Here is a 19,218-nt window from a genome sequence, read left to right on the forward strand (position 1 = left end):
CTCAACTGTGAACTCCTCTCTCATTCTGTCACAATCTCCACCTTGTTTTTAAAATGGCATTCATTTTTGTTAAATTGCAAAAGAGTTGGATGCAGTCTGCCAGTTTGTGCTTTCCCTCTCCTTCTTTGTGCACTGAATTTTGTTCATTCGCTTTACATGCCTCAAGTTGCTGTAATGCTGCTGGGAAAGTAATTGCCTTGTGCTTTCTCTTTCTGATGCCCACGGGTGACTGTGGGGGACTCCTCCCTGGGCACAGTGCAGAGTTAAAAGCCCAGCTTTTGCTGCTTTGCTTAAGACCTGGTTATTTCTTTTCTTTTTTTTTCTTTTTTCTCCTTTTTTTTTTTTTTTTTTTTTTTGTCAGCTGCCTGTTATATCAATCACAGAGCTGGGATCTATTTATAGGTTGGGACTCGGAGTACTGTGTCCTAGTCACAAAGAGAGGCAGAGACGCAGAGGGGACTGTCGGCTGGTGCAGGCGGAACCAAAAGATATTTAATCAGCAATTAGAAACACCTGAGGGCAAGGGAAATTCTGCTCCAGCCTCAAGCTTCATCTCTCAGCCTGCAGCATGTAAGTAGCGAACTTCTACCTTTTATTGCATTTATGGGGTTGTTTTTTGGTTTGGGGTTTTTTTGATCCAAATGTTGCTTTGCACTAATCCTCTTATCTGAGCTAAAAATTCTGGCAGTATCTCAATATGGTTAAAGGTAATAATTTTTTTTTCTTTTTTCACACTGTCAAAGGAAGGTCAGTGTGACCCACAAGGAAAGGAGTTGGTTCAGAACTTTGTAGAAATCAGGCGGTTTCACTATTTGAGAGTGGCTTTTTCTTCTGGAAATAAGCAAATGAAAGTTTGAGTGGAACAGTTTTGTTTTGGGAATAGAAATGGTCAGGTTTGCTGGCATTCCAAAAAGGTCAATGTATAACATAACTCTGCTTAAGGGCTTACCAAGGACAGGTGGTATTTATCCCATGCTGGTAAAGGCAAACCTGGAAACTTCAGCAGTCCTGTCTTAAAAGAACCAAGCGACACCCTTTCCTCTATTAAAAAAAAAAACAATCCTCCCTCCCGGCTTCATATCAAATCTTCTCTTAGCAGGGAGATGAAATGATATTTTGCGTTTACTGCATGAATTTCACACTGAGCAGTTGATATTTCTTTAACTTTAGAAGTCTCAAAGCAACTGAAGTCTCTTCAATGACAAAAGAGGGGTGCAAGTCTTTGCAAAGTCGGTGCAGTGGCAATCAAAGAAGGAACTTACTCTCTCATCGCCAACAAGCTGTTTCATTTAAAGCAGCCAAAATGCAAAATGTTTGAACAATGATATATTTTTGGAGTATTTTTCTTAAGAGGAATATGAAGAGAGGGAAGACAATAATTAGTCAGAAATTGTTTTTTTATTAATAGCTTTTAGCATAATTTTTTTGTCAAAACACAAAGAGGTTTTTCTTGTTCCATATTTTTGCCTCAGAGGTTTGGGTTATATCTTTTACAAAATTTAGTTTTTATATTTAAGTATAGCAAAATTTCCTTGATTTATTGTATTTATAATGTCTAACCCCAAAATGCCAATATTACAATTTTTAATTTTGGTATGTTAAGTTTTTTAGTATAAATTTCTCATGAAATATATGTCCTAAAAACTTTTTTCCCCCCACAATTTACCATTTTTGAAAGTAACAACAAATAAAATGAAGCTAAACTTGAAATAATTTGGAGGAACAATTGTCTAATAAAAATAGAATAATAAAAAACAGACCTGTCTCACAGTTAAAATATAAAGACCTGAGAAATACATGATAGCTGAATTGCTTGGACTGACCATAGAAAGGTGACAAATAAGCTTGTTCTTTAGTTCCTTGTTTTGCATTTCTTTGATGTACACTGTATAATACTCAAAGTTTTTAACTTGAGTTCTAGGAACAAAAAATACTGACTACAAGTTGATTCTTTCTAAGTTTTTAACCGTTGATATAAATACTCCATCTTTCATCTAGTATTCTAGATATAAGGAAGGCTTTTAGGACAATATGGATAAACACAGTGAATTTACATACACAAATAATACCCAAAATGATCATTACAATCCATTGCTTACTGTGAAGCTCCCCTCCCCCCAAATAAAACAAAACTGCTAGCTTGGCCATTCTTATCATAGGAAGCTTCATTTTGATTTTTAAGGCTTTTTGCTTTACTTAAAAATGAATGTATTTAAATTATTTAAGTCCCTTTTCTGTTTGTTTTGGCATGATATTACATTTACTGCCTCTCTGTGATAATGCAATGTTATTGTGTAATAAAGGGAGAGCAGATTTTTCTGAAAGGCATTAAAGAAACAAAATTGCTGACTGTTACTAACAAAGAATCTATCATATAGCTGGTCTGAGGTACCCCTAAATATTGAAAACCCAGAGACACTGCTTGAAAAATAAAAATTGAATTGTTTTCTTCCCTACACAAACAGAAATATCAGCATGACTATGCTCGGGAATTACTGCGAAAACTCGTTTACCATACATTTTTGCAGAAATCCAAGCATTCCCAAAGAAGTCCTCCAAGTGTAAAGCTAGAAAAGATTTAGTCTTAAGAATTTGTTTGGATATTCAGTAGTTGCATCCACATAATTGCTGGACTTTATCCTTCGCTTTCAACCGCATGTGGGTCTTTTCCCCTGTTAAACCTGCCATATCTTTTTATTATTGCATTTGGAAAAAATAACCAAGCATCTACTGTCCTGTAGCATGTGAATCAGTGATTTATGGGACCCCTTTTATTTGGAGGGAGGGAGTTATCTGTGATTAGAGGGAAGACTCATGCGTTATGTGGAAGGAAGTCTTTGTTATTTAGTTTCTGCCTCACTCGTGTTTCATGTTTTGCGGACTAAGCACCCATCAACCTCTAAGCTGACTTATTCTACACAGTGTAGTTTGTCACAGGGCTGTTGCATCATTTTTTTTTTTCACTCCTTAAAAAAGCAAACAACAAACATCTTTTTTGTTGCATCCTAGTTTGTTTGTTTCTTTGACTGCAAAGTAATGAATGACATGCAGATTCTCTTCTTCACTCCCCTCCTTTCTTGCTGAGTATGACATCTCTTGGGAATTATAAACAAAACCTGTGCCAAATCTGCTGCACAGGTGTCTGGAGTACAGCATGCTCAGGTGTCTTGCTGTAAATCCCTGAGAATTTGAAGAAAACACCATCAGGAAAAAATACTCTTCTCAAAACAATTCTGTGTTTTTAGGGCCCTTCTGAATAAAACGCCCAAAGCCCGCAGCCAGTTATTAAAGATTGTGTAGCTATCTCTCTCTCTTGCTCTCTCTTACCTCTTTTATCGCTTCACCTTTACATCTGTCCATCTATTTATCATCTCTCTATTTTTACATTTCATTATGTTATGCTTGCTCTCCCGCTCTCTTCTTTTCCTTTCCTGAAGACACATTTCTATCTGGCACAGAAAATAAACTCAGATTGCGGGTAGTTATGTTAATCTAATTCAATCCTCTGTGGGTTAGGAGTGAAATTCTAATAGTGGAGCTGTTGAGGGCTTTTTTGTTAATGGCTTGGGGATTACATTGAGTTAAAGGCTCATTTCCTAATCAAACAGAGAGGGAGAGAGTGACTCCGAATATTTATGAGTCTCCCAGCACGAGTTAAACATTGAACTCCAAAAGCAGGATTTCAGTGCTGCAGAAAGAGTTAAAACCCCTCAGGGCTGCTGTGGAGAGGGGAGAAAAAAAAAGGAAACCAGTTAAGCCATCAGCATTTTCAACTGCTGTATAACTTCAGTTTGGTGAGATAAAATAATCATCTCACAGAGCTAAAATGGAAACTGTAGCAAGATATTTAAAACAGAGTCAAGTGATGCTTCAAAAAGACTTCTCTTTAGTGAAGCAGGATACATGCAGTGCATGCAGCAGCTTAATAGAAACTCCAAATAAATACTCTTCTTAATGAGAAGGATTGGACGGTGGGCTGCCTTTTTATTATTAGTGCCTGGAAGACCCGACTTAATTTTTTAATTCATTTTATTTTTGTTTCTACACTACTTAACCTTTTCTTAAAAAAAAAAAAAAAAAGGAAAGAAGTGTGGCTGGGTCAATATCTAAATTGTTCTACTTCTGTACTGGTATCTTTAGAGGCATTTTTTCTGTCCGTCAGTTTAGCTGGAGTCTTGCATCAAATAGTCTAGTTGGAGAACTGGATTTGCTGTCACAGGAATGACTGACCAAATTAATGCCTGATTGCTTTTGTGATGAGCTCATCATACATGCTTGGGTAGACTCTGCTGTTTTTGAAAAAGAGCAGGCCTGCCTGCCTGCAGCAAGCAGAGGACCTCTGTGTTGCTAAGGCCTGGTGTGTTGCAAACTAGCCAGCAGTAGGCTTTTTTTGCCCTGAGCTTGGACTTAGAAAATCTGTCTGCAGCAGGTGAACTGCACAAAATCAAGACTGTGCCATGATCCTGCCTCTTTTCTGTAAAGAAGTCCTAAAAAGGAATGGGGATAGAAACCTGTTGTCTTCTGACACATGACCAAATAATATCTCAGTGTTCCTCAGTTTCCCTGCCAGTAAAATGATACATGGTTGCTATCAGAAGTACTCCAAAATCTACAGAGAACGATCTTATATAAAACCCAAATGGCTGGTTTGCCCATGGCAAAAACTGCACATCAGCGACAACAGTGCATAGCTTGAAAAATAAGAGGTTTTTCGGCTGGCAACAAGAGTTACCCCACTTTGTTTGGTTTTTTTGGTTTTTTTTTTTTTAAATACATTTGGTACAAGCCACCAAAAAGGTTTTCTGATTTTAGTAAGACAAGTAGATAGAAGGCTAACTTACTCCTAGTATAACATTCAATGGCGTTGTCCTACATGCTAGGTCTGAATTTGGTCTTTGGTGAGTCTTGTTGAGATGAAGCTCCAGGTTTATTTCTCAAAAGTGATGAACTTTGGCTGAAAAAGTAAGTTACTTTTTAGTTCCGGAGCCAAGTGTATCAATGGTCATCCTGTGTACACCCAAGTTGGTGTTTTTGCTGACATGTCTATCTGGGTGCAGCATCTTGAGGTAAGAACTGACACCTTGCCCTAGTTTAAAAATTATTTAAAACTGCGACCCGATGTGAATGCCTGAGGCCCCTTTCTCTTTGTGCTCTGTGCTGGGACCTGCTGAGGAGAACACCGTCAGCCACAGTGTACTTTATTAAATGCATTTGAAATACATAATAATTGCGTTCTTTCCCTCTAATAACTGGCACCCACAGCAGATCACTTTGAGACAGGAGCTTTCTGTGGCTGAGTAGAACACTGTATAACATTTTTTCCCTGCCTTCCTGTCCTTCCCATCCCGGTTTCCTTTCTGTTTGCCTCAGACTTTTCCTCTCCTTCACTCTTCTGCTGTGGCCCTGGCCTAGCAGTTTATACTTAGATTTACCCTGCTAACCTTTCGGGCAAAATACTCTTCCTTCTCTTCTTTTTGTCTTTTCTGGTGCTATGCTGAATCCTATGAATGACCTGCTGCTGTTTACCCTGAAGGTGGCTGCATTTCGGTGCAGCTTTGCCTGGCGTTTATACAGTTTATGAAGAACTGGGGAATTAAAAACTGATTTTCAACTTTTCCACAAGCTACATAGAAAGCTATTGTGTTCTTGTCCTCCATGCATGCCACAAGTACTTAAAAATTATTTTATAGTACTGTAGAAATTTCAGGGAAGGAAATACTGTGACTATTTAAACTTTTAAAACACACAGTTTAGTTGACACAATGACTTGAAAGTAACAACAGTTTTAAAGTCTCAGGACTCTTGCAAGTCTCTAGAAAAAGGGCTGTATCTTTAGGAGAAATTACCTTTTCTAATGGGATAAAACTTGCAACTAAATCTTGTTATTTGGATACTGGAAAACATATGCCCAGCATGTATGAGAGGGAAGCATAAGTGGCTATTTTTATTCATTAAGGAGTCGCTGCCCTTTCCTTTCCCTCAACCATGTGAGATGCGAATGATCCTGCTCACAAGAGTTTCACACTGCTCTCAGAATGGGTTCTCTCTCTCTTCGTAATTGTGTTTGCTGGATCAGCAGGAAATGTACTCCAGAAGTTCTTGTTTCCCCAGCCTCCCGTGATCACCTCTTTGTAGCAGGCCTGAGCAAATGACTGGTAGCCATATACTAAAATATAGGCATTTCATCGACATCCCTCTAAAGCTCACAGGACCTAGAGGGTGACTTTCTGGGTGAGAAGAAAGGATACGTCTGCTACCAGGCCTGCCAGACAGCTTTCTTTTTGTTTGCTTTGTTCTCCATCCTCAGGCCTTTCTTTTCTCACAGGTCTCCTGGGCTTTTTAAAATTGCAGTTACTCTCATTGGCAGCTCTTTCTACTGCTTCCCTTTAAATAACAGATTCTTCCCTGTTGCATCATGTCCCCATGGCCTAGTACAGGGGATTTCAACCTTTCTCTGTTGGTGATGTGAACTCATGTAGATTGGTGAAGAACTCATGTGAATATGATTTTCTTGGTCATACTTTTTGGACCCACAGTCTGTAGCACTGAGAGTATGGCAGAACTCAAGTTATAACCATTGGGTAATGCTGTCTTTGCATGTGGGTGGACAGAAGGATTTTGTGAGTGAAACATAGGATAGGAAGGGATTCCTTGCATCAGCATCCTCTCTAATGCTTTGCACAAAAGTCATTCTAGGAGCCTATCCCAAGCCTCACTGCATTTTAGGTGGAAACTTCTGTGTACAGCTTAAACGTATTCATGGCCAATCTTTACACCAAGCTGTTTGTTTCACTGTTGTTCTTTAATTCTGGCCCTGACACAAACTCCCTGTTCAGTCTAAGGTGAGTCCCTTCACTGATGTGATGTGATGTGTTTTGCCCATCTTAAATGGGGTTCCTGCCTGTTCTCCATGATCTATGGAGAACTGCATGATCACAGCAAAATGCTTCATATTACTGCAGGCTCCAAGTCCTGTTTTTTGCCTCCGATAGCCCCTATTCCCTTTTTCACACTGCAAATAATCACATGATTCTTCCATTCTTCCTGAGCTTTCTCCCCATCCCTCTTACTCTCTTTTTGGTATATAGGATTAAACGTCAGTTTTGTGTGTCTCTAAATAGGCTCTACTCTTGTGACTTTCTGTAATGACTGTCCGTGCCACCTACTGCCTATGCAGCTCCCTTCTGTGAGTGTCCACTGGTGCTCTGGGAGCGCCTTACACTCCCTGCACAGAGGAGTGCGGGATAGAGAGCTATGATTTCTTTGGGACCCTCTACCCCATACAAAGAAATCATATGCAAGGATGCCTCCATGTGCTCAAAGGGCAGGGTATAGACATGTTATTGCTGTGCTGAAGTAATGGGCCATACCTCTCTGCAATACCATGTTCACCTGGCTACATTAGTTCCAGCTCTGTAGTCTCTTCTGGCACATGGGCACATGGAATGTGTGTTTAAGGAGGACAGAATTAATGTGGCTGCTGCTATGTTTGTGAAGGGTTAAATTATGGGGGTTGAGAGCCACAGCTTCTCCTGGGGAATAAGGACTAGCTAGAAGAATTGATTGTCTTGGCTTATTGATCCTTCAGGAAACAGCACTGAAGTGATAATGCTGTTCCTGGCACTTTGAGGCACTTTGTACCAGCAACATCCTCTGTTTACCTAGGATAGTGCAAAGGAAGAGCTGCTCTATTGCTAACCCATTCCAGAAAAACCCCGCGCTAGACATGTGTTGAGTTTACCACTTATCTGTCTGCTCCCAGGGAGAGGTGCACATGCAGAGAGGTAGCTCAGCAAGTGTTGTTATTTTATAGTGCTTAATGGAGATGACCGGCTGCAAATGGTAGTTTGTGAGTTACTGTACTGAGTCTTTGCTGGCAGCGTCTTGGTCTGTAGCATTCTGTGAAGTCTCAGGCTATCATGTCACAGGGTAACCATCTCTTCCATCCTTTTCCCTCCCTTCCTCTTTCTGGCCAATTGGCAGTCACCCCCCAGTTGGTCTTGCTTGTAAGTTGAAACAGGGTGGTTGAGCGCTTTTGATGCTGTGAGCTGAATGCTAACTTCTAGCCACCTGTGTGGGCTGATGGGGGGTGGATGATGAAACATCCCACCTGCTTTGCACTGAAGCTCAAAACCTGCCCTGAGAAGTCAAGCATTTCTTTCTGGCCTCAGGGTGGCAGAGGGAAAAACACCCACCTGCTGCGGTAGCTGCTGGAGGAGCAGTGCTTTTTGTTTGCTCAGCTACACCAACCCTATAGATGCATGAAACATGTCCAAAGAGCACAGCGTGCAGAATGTCAGCCCTAAGGATCTGTTGGGTGCTTCTGCAACCATGGGCCTGTGAGGGGTGGAGCGGCATATGTTCCTGCTTGTTTCTGGGCTCTCAGTTGTCCTTGTAGCACAGTGGGCTAGGGAAGCCCTCACACTGTTCCCCCTGAGGCACCAGTTGCAATCAGCTGATGGACTGGGCTTGGCTCACACCCTTAGCTGGACCATTGCTGACAACTACAAGATTTGGACTCTCACCTGTAGAAATAAGAGCAGCTTGCTCATCATGCTCCCTATCTCCTTTTTTCTCTGCTTTGTACTTTCTCTTTCGGGATGTGTTGTGTTTTGAGGAATCTCAGGCAGGTCTCCGCAGCTTCCCATAGCCAGGTCAGAAGGCCAGGAAAGCTTGGGACCACAAAGCCAGAAGGGCCAAAAAGCTATTGTGAAATGCTTCTTTATTAAGTCAGGCCAGCTTATATATAGAGATATGCACTAACTTACATAGACATTTAATTACCCTATATATCATTTCTATACTTCATCCTCTTTGATGTTGCCAACAACTTTATTTCTGTACTTGATGTTTGACTTTACATCTCCACCAGGTGAAAGCAAATGATGAGAAAAATTGCAGTTTTGTTTTAAAAGAAGAAAAGTGTCTAGACTACAAGGTTTTAGGGAACAACTAAAAAGCAATGCCAGCTATCTTATTTTAAAAAAAAAAATCAAGGAAGTGATAAGAATAACCACCAATGTATCATATAGAATATAATTATGTTTATTTTGGGACTTGATCAGTAGTTGAACACTTCAGGCTCACAATACTCGGTTTAATATAGTATGCAACATTGTGTATTATGTAATGTAAAATTATTATCTGCTACTTAATAAACCTCATGCTGTGACTGTTCCACTTCTTTTTAACTAGCTCTCAGACTATGGCTATAAGTTGTACTGGCAGGTTTGGCTGTTGCTTCCATTTTGCCCTTGTCATTTGTATCATGACACATTCCCTACGGCTGGTGGTGCTGCATTTAGCCATGAGACAGCTTCTGTCTGAAAGCGCTTCCAATCTGATTCAAGACAAGAGGCTACCAGGGAGTAGAGTCAGTCATGAAGTCTGTGGCTAGAAGAAAGATGAGGGTAACCGAGATAAGAATTTTTGGTAATGTATTGCTGCAAGTGTGGCTTGTTTGGAATACAGGTGGCTTTACTTGCTGTGCACTTAACTAAAACATAACAAAAAAAGAGCATAGGCCTTTATTTTCCTATGTAAAACCTGCCTAATTCTTTGCTTTGCAAAATTAGCACCTCTACTTTCTTAGCTAAGAAGAGCGCTCTGCTACATGTTCTTGGTATCTTTATACTTGCATGTGTGTTTTCCCCCCTTTTTCTACACTGTAGTCATCCTTTTCTCTTTAAAAATAGTGCTTTAAATAAACCAAAGGACATATTTTTTTCACATAACACAAAATTAAACTGTGGGATTTATTGGCCTCTGCTTCATTCAGTGGCAAAGTTATGGGTGGATTCAAAAAGATATCAAGGAATTTATGGAACGTGGACTCATCAGTGGCAAGTCCACATTATGGTCTAGAGGGAACAGCCTAAGCCACAGGCTGCCAAGATACTGACTGTGAGGTCTGCAAAGGTGCAGCAAGGCGAAGAGCAGGGAAAACATTCTCCTTTCTTATAGTCTTTCCCTGAGCATGTGTTAGTGGTTGATATCAGAGATAGAATATGGGACTAGGTGACCTCTTAACTTGACCTGGCATAGCTGTCCTCACAGCTTCTCTTGCAGCTGGGACTGGTGTTGCCACTCTTTGCAGATAGCTGAATTACTTGTTTACATGATACTCTGTTACAGACATGCAGCATCTGTATTTTGGGGTACCTGATCTTGTTTACCCTGAATGTTTTTCTACTGTTATAGGCAGTGTTTCTAAAGCTGTGGAAGTCCCTAGGATAGATAAGCTGTGCCACTGTGAAAGTAGCAGTGAAGACAAGAATGCAGCCAGGGAGCGAAGCTGAGCTAAGCAGAAATGATGCTTCCTGAATTTATCCTTTCTGATCGGCACTGTGTTCCTTCCCACTGACTGAGTGGCTCTTGCAGTGGAATTTGCAGGGCAGAAGTAGGCCCAAAAAGGGAATGAGGTAATGGGTTAGATCATACTTTCAGGTATTTCTGTTTAAGACCACATTATGCAGCAGCTGTGAGTTTGTTTCAATGTGTAACATCCCCTGCTCTGCAGTGCATAGGTCTGCAGAAAGTTTTGTCACATGATGGGTTTTGGTTTGGTGGTGTGTTGAGTCAGACAAGCATTGCATTGCTGTCGCACCAGTTGGTGAAGGTTTCTTGAAGTAAATGGGCACTACTTTATAACACCCAGATGGGCCTTTGCCATGCTGACACTTGTTCCTTGTCACGTTGACAACGGCTTCTGGCTTCATCTTTCCCATCTGTGAGTGAGGGGGAGTGATGTGCCTGCAGTACTTTCCTTCTGCAGTGGAGAACTGGGAGGTTTTACCTGACACAGGAGGCATTTGGACAAGAACAAGATACTGTGCTTTTAAGATGACAGTCCAGTGTGAGAAAGAGGAAGGACCACAAACATTTGTGCATTCAGTGGTTATATGGAGCAGCCTGCTTCTTGTACGACACCTACCCTGTGAGCCCAGAGTACTGAAAAAGTGCCCTGCTATCTGTTGAAAACTGTAGCTTGGTGTTTTGGCTTTTTTTCTCCCCCAGGATTTCATGGGCCTTCCCCAATGCAGCCATCTGTAAACTCGTAGTTGTAAACCTGTGTAAACTTGGAAGCTGTCTCATGTAGTTTTGCTGCTTAATGTATGTCTTCAGTAAAACATGAGTGCCTTGGGGCTTCTGAGCAAATTTACTTCCATGGTCCAGAATTCACCTCTGTAGTGAGAGAACAGCTCTGTATTACCTTTTGGGAGCTAGAAAAGGCCAGGCAAGGGGCAACAGTGCCTCCTGTCTTGCTTCAAATGTAAATTGTAATCTTTTGCATGTTTATTCAGTACCTTGCTTTGGTAGTTACTGACCCACATGAGGATCAAAACCAAAATCTCTTACACTGAAGTCCTGGTAAGCACTCAGACCTGAAAAACTCATGACAGGCCTGGAGTGTTGGGTAACCGTGCTAGTTTTAGCTCTCCATCCCAGCCAGAAATATTCCCAATTTTCCTTTTTTTGTTTTGAGCCCATCAATAATGCGAGGCAATTACGTGACTATGAAGACTGATTTGATATTGCACAAACATCGTTGTGTACCATTTTCTATTTAAAAGCGGAGCCAAGCATAAATTTATGCTGCTGGTTTCCCATTCATCTGGGAACTGCTGCAACTTTGGTAAAGGCACGTTTCTGCGGAGAGAGGAGTCGAGCTGCTAATTTGACTGTAGGAGTTTATTTCTGGAATGCAGCAATGTTTCACCAACGGAGCAGCTGTCCTGGAAACACTTACCACATGGAGTCATTTTCCTCTCTGTGTGTAATCGACAAAGCCACCCCAGTTAATCTGAATCCTTTTAAGTCTCTTAAACTAGACCACAGGGAGTGCAGAGAGGTCTACAGGACTCTGACCTCCTTCACTTCCTTCTGCTATCATTAGGGAAGAAAAAATACTTCCATGCTTAAATGTCCCTTAAAGGGGAAGCCTATAATCTTTTCTGAGCACAGAAAACTGTTTCTATCAGTAAAATCTATGCCACTGATTTGGGGGGAGGTATTGGTCCTCCATTTTCTACGAATATTTTGTGATAGTAGCTACACCTCTTCTAAGTTTACCAGCTATTCCAGGTTGTGGAATCACAGCAGTCAGAGGTGGGAAAAGCTTCCTGGGTTATTCAATTATTTTTCTTCTGTGTGATTTGCTTTGCTTGCACAGCTTTCCTCCATCCCTGTTCACTTCTGGGGGGACAGTTCCATGTCTCAATTCCTTCTTCTACAAGAGAAATTTTCCTGCTTATTCAGTTTAAATTATTTCTTAATTTATTTTCTTTTTCCTCCCTAGTTCTCTCTCATGTTGCCCAGTTCCTTCCTCACTGTTTCCACTCTTCAATAATTTTTGGATGTAAGACCTGTCTCTAAATCCTCCTTACCCCCAGTAGGCTCTATGGTTTTTTTCCCCTGCTTCAACATTGCATCAGTCTCTTGAACTGCTGTATATATAATCTTTATTGTGGTTCTATTGAGAAGGTTTTACACTTTGAGTTTAGTGATTCCTTTCTTTGTCTTAAACCTGTCTTCTAGGCCAGGGTGCAAGGCCAGTCACAGGCAGCAGTTCTTTGTGGGTAGGAGGACATTCTCTCTCAAGCCTGGAGAAGGCCTTTTTTGAGAGGCTACCACCTGGCAAGTCCTGCACCTGTGATCTGGGCCAGCCTTGCTGCAGCCCTTATGGGTGCATCGCTGGAGCTCTGCAATGGAAGTCTGCATCTGCCAGGATTCAGGAACTGCTGCTTCGGTCAGGTACTGGAAACTGAGAACACATATTACTCTGGCTGCTGCCTCCTCTTTCCCCAGGTTGTTCTAGTGTAGCTTTTCAGATGAGGAAGTATGACTGGGGCTTCCTAAAAATTAACAATGATGTCGTCAAGGACTTTTGCCCATATGATCAATTGTTTCAGAAAGTGATTTAAAAAAAAGACACCTCAGTGAATTCAGCTAGGATATTTAAGAGTTTAATTTCAGAGTTAAGAAAACTCTAGAAAATATTCAGTGGATGTATAGTTTCTTTTTAATTTTGTGAGTTCTTTGCCTTTCCAGATGACTGATGGGGTGAACATGATTAGTCCTGAGTCACCCTTATGGAAAGGTAGAACCTGGAAGTATGAAAAGGCTGGTGTGATCCCTTTAGAGAAAAGGCAATGTAGATTTTCCTTACTGAGAGCCAAGGAGCAGTAAGTTGTATTAGGAAAGTGTGTCTTCTTAACATTGTTTTAGAAGCTGAGGCTGAGGTTTGAGAGATGTTGCAGAAAGGAATGGTGGTCAGTTTTTAACAACAGTCTGCTATGATGCAAATCAGAGAGGGGGTTGGAGAACAGCAGTGTGTGCCTTTAAGAAGCCTTTAGCAGGCAATAAAGTAGTAAATTGACATGTAATGGAGAAGAATAGAAAAATATTTTCCCCAATACTATGACAGAGTCTCTTCTGATGGAACATGGCTATGTTCACTTGAAATTAAATGATGGATTTGTTTTATCTCTTAAAATGAGAACAGTGTGTGGTTAACTAGAGTATGTGAGAAATGGGAAGAACAAGGATTTTCCTCTCCCATTTATGAGCCTGTGTTACAGCAGAGTTCACTGCTTCACTTTAGGCTTCCAGTGCACCCATATTTAAAACACATACTGTAGTAGTGAAGGCAAACCTGGATAGTGAGGCAAACATTGGGATTGACTGATTGACAAACAGCTCTCTTCACTCATTTTAGAACCATGATGTACTGGATTTATAGTGTTTGTTCTCACTAGCAACTTACTATATGAAGCTTGAATAACATTTCAAAACAATAAAGGAGATCTTTAAAAGAATAACTTTCATTTTTCTCACCTCCACCCACCTCAAAGATTACTGAATTCAAGACATGGACAGATTTAACTGACCACTTTTCCTCTTGTTTATGATTAATGCACTGCACAGCCTTTGCCATTAGACTTTATACATTCTTTATATATGCCTTATACATTCTCTTAGATGAAGCATATGTCCTCTGGCACAAATGAGTAGTTTTTCATAGCAAGGTTACTATAATGTGTAAGAAATTGCCTTATAAAAACCATGTATGACTCCTCTTAATTGAAGCTTATTGGGAGCAAACAAGTATTGCATAGTAGATACAGCACAAACACTTCTTAGTGAATGGTTTTAGCAGACCAAAGGAGATGCTGTCTTTGTACACATTTGTCTTGCTTTCTACAACTCTTAAAGAACCACAAGGAATCTAAACAGATTTTAAGGCAGACCTATACCACGCCAATGCTCTAGGCCTAACTGCATAGCACGGGCCATTAAAATCCACCTAGTAACTCCTGCAATTATCCAGGCAGCTTCTCAACATCAACCTCTTCTAGAGAGACATACAACCTTGATTTAAAGACATTGTGATAGATTATCTAGCATGCCTCATGGCAAGTTGTCCCAATGGCCAGTTCCTGCTGTTTAAAAATGTCTTTACTGCTAAGTGAAATTTGTCTAGTTTTGGATACCAGGAATAGTCTTGTCTTACATCCTTTTAAAGCTAGATTAAAGAACTTTCCACTATTAAATTTTCCCCCACTTACAATTATATCAAGTCACCCCTTAGCCTATTCTTCGAATTAAATTTATTATGCTTCTCAGATCTCTCACTGGATAGACTTTGTTTCAAGCAGGTATTAGTTTGACAGCACCATGCTTTTCAGTTCAGTAATTTATGTTTTTCAATCTCATTCTGTCTCAGCCATGTCATTATTTACTTACATGAAAGGGGAAGTTTTCAAAGAAAATACCCCAGATAGGAGTGCTTTTAAGAAACCATTTGACATTGCTAACGGTTTCACAACTTTCACAACTGCTCTAATGTGAGAGTCATATTTCATGTACAGGTGTTTGTGTAAACCTGTACTTACAGTAATTCTGCTTGTGGTCAGTTTGAAATAAACTAACCTTTTGGCATTTTTAACCCCTGTCAGTTCCTTAGTCTGAGCTGTACAAACAGATGTGTTAACACAAGGGAGGAGGCAGGACAAATGTGGCTCAGGTGGGAAGTATGGTGGGATCTCCTCTTTCAGCAACAGATGTGGATTAAAAAGATTCTGCAGCCTATGTAGAGACACTTTGTTTTTCTGCAAGAAAGGAACTCAATAAACTCTAAAAGCTTTTGGGCTTTGCCCATACTGTATGTGACAGAATGTAGTTGTGTTGCTCCAGGAAGAATTTGGGGAAGAAATCCTGGCTTGGGTGCTTCTACGTTGATACTTTGCCCACTTCGCACAGGAATGGATGTTAAAAACAGAGTTACTTCAAGGAAGTTGTGCTCTGAAAGAAAGTGAGTTTCACACGAGGCCAGAACTAGTAGCCTGTTGTTAGGGGCATGAGAGGGTCAGTCTGAGAGGTAATGGGCTTTCTTCTCTCTTGCAGGATTTTAGAACATCTGATTATTTCTTCCAAAGTCTCCCCCTGACCTGCCTGCTATAATGCCATGAGAAAGCCACCTCCTTTCATCCCCCTTTGCCAGGATATTAAGGCTAGTCAAAATCAGACCCTGTGAATGGATGTAGTAATGAAGCCCATTCATCAGTCTCAAATGCAGGTGGCCTGTACATCCATAATTTTGCCATGAGTTTTATTCCTCTTCTATTAAATTAGAATTTGATTATCAAGAGAGCAATTTTAAGTGCTCTACCAAAGAATTCCAGAACCAGTTGGTAGATATATTGAATTGCTTGTACATTCACTATAGCTGTATCCCTAAAAAGAAAATACTTGGATTATGAAATCAAGGTAATGGGGCTTCATGCCTCAGAATTGCAGCTGCTGGAGTGAAATATACCCTTCTTTGTACTTTCTCTGAATAATGTGATTGTTTGTGATATGGACAGTCTAAGATTTATGGAAATAGCTTCTCAGCTGGTGTAAACCGGTACAGCAGTGGTGAAACCAAATGAGCTCTGCCACTGTACACCACATTACAGTTTGGCCCTTGGTGTCTTTAGGTGGATGTTTCCTTGCTTTTAAGTGGTCAGGTTTTGTACATGCCAAAGGTAACTATAGGGTTGTCGGCAACCTAAACCAACCTTAAAGGTGGTTCTAAAAGAGGGTTTTACTTTCAGACTGTACTTACATGAGGGGAAATATTCCCATCAGGTAAGTGGAACACAGTGGAGAACTGAATGAGAGAGTGTGGGGGAATGGTAGTGACAGGCAAGTCTGACCTGAGTTGGCATTGTAGCATGACAGACCAAGGGGGCAAAGTGGGCAGGTTTGAAATGTTGGCCTTTGTATGAGACGTGATTGTGTTGTATGCAGGCAGGACACCATGAAGCGATGAGGTAGTGTTCTTGCTTGGTACCGTTCTGGTGAGACTTTCAGCTCTGGGCACTAGCAGCAAAAAATGCAGAGGAAACTTGGAAGGTAGTAAGAGAAGAACAACAAAAATGATGACAGAGCTGGAGGGATTGTTTTTATGAGGGAAGATCAAAAGAACTAAATATGTGGAGCTTGGCTAAGTGATGACTAAGAAGGGAACGTGAAAACTACCTACAAGTGTTTGAAGGATATAAACACTAGAGGTGAGCAAACAGCAGGGAGAAATATTCTGTGAATTTGAAAGTCATTTTCAGTTCAACTGTATTTCCACCCTTTAATGCTCACTTTCTGTTAAGGCTTCTGCTTTACTGAAAACATTTTCAGGGAAAAGCACACTTGTATATTCGAATGCTTCAGTATCTGCAAGGGAATTCTGAAATGTAAATTCAAGCTTAAAATTTGAAATTTGCTTTAGCTTACATAAGTCACCTAGTGTGTAAGTACATTGTACTAATCAACAGTATGCAAATTTTCTGCATGACAAGTCAAATATGTGTTTGAAAACTGTACTTTCAGCTTTAACATGGTACTTGTCTGCTTCCCTGATGGAATTACTTAGTTAACTGAGCAATGCAGGATAGGTTCCAACTGCGTTCTATAAGTTTTGCACAAAAAGGTGAGGCATTTGCTTTTGTTGACAGGCTGTATTTTATAAATGGTATGATCTGCATGTTAATCTGTTGGGGGGGTATTTTTTCTTTGACAAGAGTTAAAAGTTATTAGAGCCCAAAACAAGAGCGTGCTATGTATGTAAGGGCTCTTGGTGCAATTTTATGAAGTTGTCCAGTTGTGCTTGTGCACTGTGATGGAGATCTTTTCTAATTTTTTGGTGCACAATTCATCAGCTGAGAAAGGTGAATTTAGCTCCTGTGACTCTCCATAGACAGTTAGAGCAATTGAATTAAGAAAATATTTCAGGATGAGTTTAAGAAAATGTTGTGTTAATGGTGAAATTTTGTCCTCCTGGAAGTCCTTTTATCATTTAAAGCACTTGGGCAAAGCAGTGGAAGCAGTTGCCGGGCAAGCCTCAGGTGAACTGATTAATTTGGTAAGTCATTTTCAACTTTGGTGATTTGTGAATTGAGGCATTAAAATTCTGTGTTAATACTCGTCAACAGGCTTTTCTAAGCATCTTTCCCTGTTAATGCAGGATTGATGTGTACTGCCCAGCGAATGACAAGAAATATACGATCAGCTGTGTAGATACACTCTTTAAGAAAATGCCTTTGGAAACGACTGTGTGTATGTATGCACGCATGCGTCAATCCATACTGTACACAGAAACTACAGGCATTGACCTATGCAAACACACACCAAATTATCGCTTCCTATAAACAAATTAGCATGCTTTAAAAGGTGAAAAGCTCTATAAAATTGTCTGCCCTGTTGTTTATGGTGTGAGTGGAGGATGCACTACATTACAGAGGGGCTTACATTTCTCTCTTCTCCCTCCCTCTCTAAATGGACGCGTGCTCCGTCCGTTTCACCATTGTTCCTGCCAGCCCGATCCCAGCAGGGGTTCCCTAATTAGCAATCTCTTCATTTCCAATCAAAGCACAAAGCGGCCCCAAAAGCCTCTCTTTATGAGGGAGCTGAGCGGTGGCTGGGGACGTGGAGTGGGATAATTGCCTTCGCCACTGGCAGCAGTAAGCAGCCTGGCTAATTCATTATTGTAATAACTTTGCTTGTCCTTGGGGAGGGGGGGCTAGGGTGAGGAGGACTGAGCCTGGCGGTGCTAGCTGAGGACAGGGGGAAGGGGGAATCCAGCCAGAATTGAGGTAGAAGATGGGAACGATGGGCAGGAAGGGAGATAATATTCAAGATTTTTCTGTGTGTCCCCCTAAATAATTTGAGGATTATGTTAATTTGTGGCATGGCAGCCAGCACTCCCTGAGCAAGACTGCTAAGAGCATGCCTCTGTTCTGCCCTTGTCGTGTTCACAGAGAGGGCTGTCTAGAAAGGCATGTAACTTGGCCCCAGGACTGCTGGGATGGCTGGGGCTTGGTGGATGAGGAAGACTCAGGGGTTGCCTTTCAGTCCGGGTAGGTAAAGTTAACACTCAAGCATTGAGATAAGGTTGAATGACTGAGCTGTCCACACCCAGCAGCTTGTGGCTTTCGGTGATGCACAAGAAGTCACCCGTCCTTGTGCGGAGATTGCATGTTGTATTTCTTTGATGGAGCCAGGAGCTGGCAAATCCTGTGGCAGAGCTTTGTTCTTATCTATTGTCTCTTTAAAATACCTTTAATCACTTACCTGTCTTCATGTGAGCTGCAGCTTTGACTTTGTTGGAGCTCTGTTGGCTTTCAGTAGCAATCAAGTCTCTGCCCTTGTGAACAAACCGCTAGGCTGAGATGCCAGTAACTGCCGGAGCTGCTAAAGGGAACAGGCAGCGGTGGTGGTTACTTCCTCTTACTTGAATGAAAATGTCTGTGGTGCAGCACAGAAAGTTTATTAGGTTTTTGTTTTTGAAAGATAAGACCAGTCATATATTTCCAGACCCCCTGGTTCTTCTTTTTTTGTTTCTTTGTGCTTATCTCAGATTGGTGTGGCAGGGTCTTGGCTACTCCAGCTGACTGGTAGGACAACTCCTTTTCCAAATTCCTTTGAGCTGTTACTGCTGTTTATGTTCTTTGAGCCCATCACTCTGAGACTGTCACCGTTCATGTTTCTGCACTGAGATGGCTGGTAATGTAGCTGCATGTTTTACTGTCAAAGTTTTTTCACTGACAATTATTATTTCTGTCATAAAATAAAACTAAAGAAACAGTGACATCAAAGTGCAAGTACCAAACGTACAAATTTGTGTGTGGCAGGAGCAGTTTACAGAATCAATCAGTCAGGTTGGAAGAGACCTCTGGGATC

General features: G+C 41.0%; 1 protein-coding gene across 5 annotated transcripts in view; it reads left to right on the top strand.

Moving 5' to 3' along the window:
- Positions 1–440: 440 nt before the first annotated feature.
- ESRRB (estrogen related receptor beta) overlaps positions 441–19,218 on the top strand; it is a 133,747-nt gene continuing 114,969 nt past the window's right edge. For 3 of the 5 annotated variants that reach the window (XM_068398541.1, XM_068398542.1, XM_068398539.1), the window contains exon 1: positions 441–570. Coding sequence is in view for 1 of the 5 variants with exons in the window: in XM_068398539.1 (XP_068254640.1) it covers positions 569–570 (2 nt within the window). In the remaining 4 variants the exon portion in view is untranslated. Of the gene's footprint in view, positions 571–12,537; positions 12,754–19,218 lie in introns of those variants that run through there. The other 2 variants (XM_068398540.1, XM_068398544.1) reach the window with 2 other exon arrangements.

Source organism: Nyctibius grandis, chromosome 4, assembly GCF_013368605.1.
Source record: "Nyctibius grandis isolate bNycGra1 chromosome 4, bNycGra1.pri, whole genome shotgun sequence".
Taxonomy (NCBI): domain Eukaryota; kingdom Metazoa; phylum Chordata; class Aves; order Nyctibiiformes; family Nyctibiidae; genus Nyctibius; species Nyctibius grandis.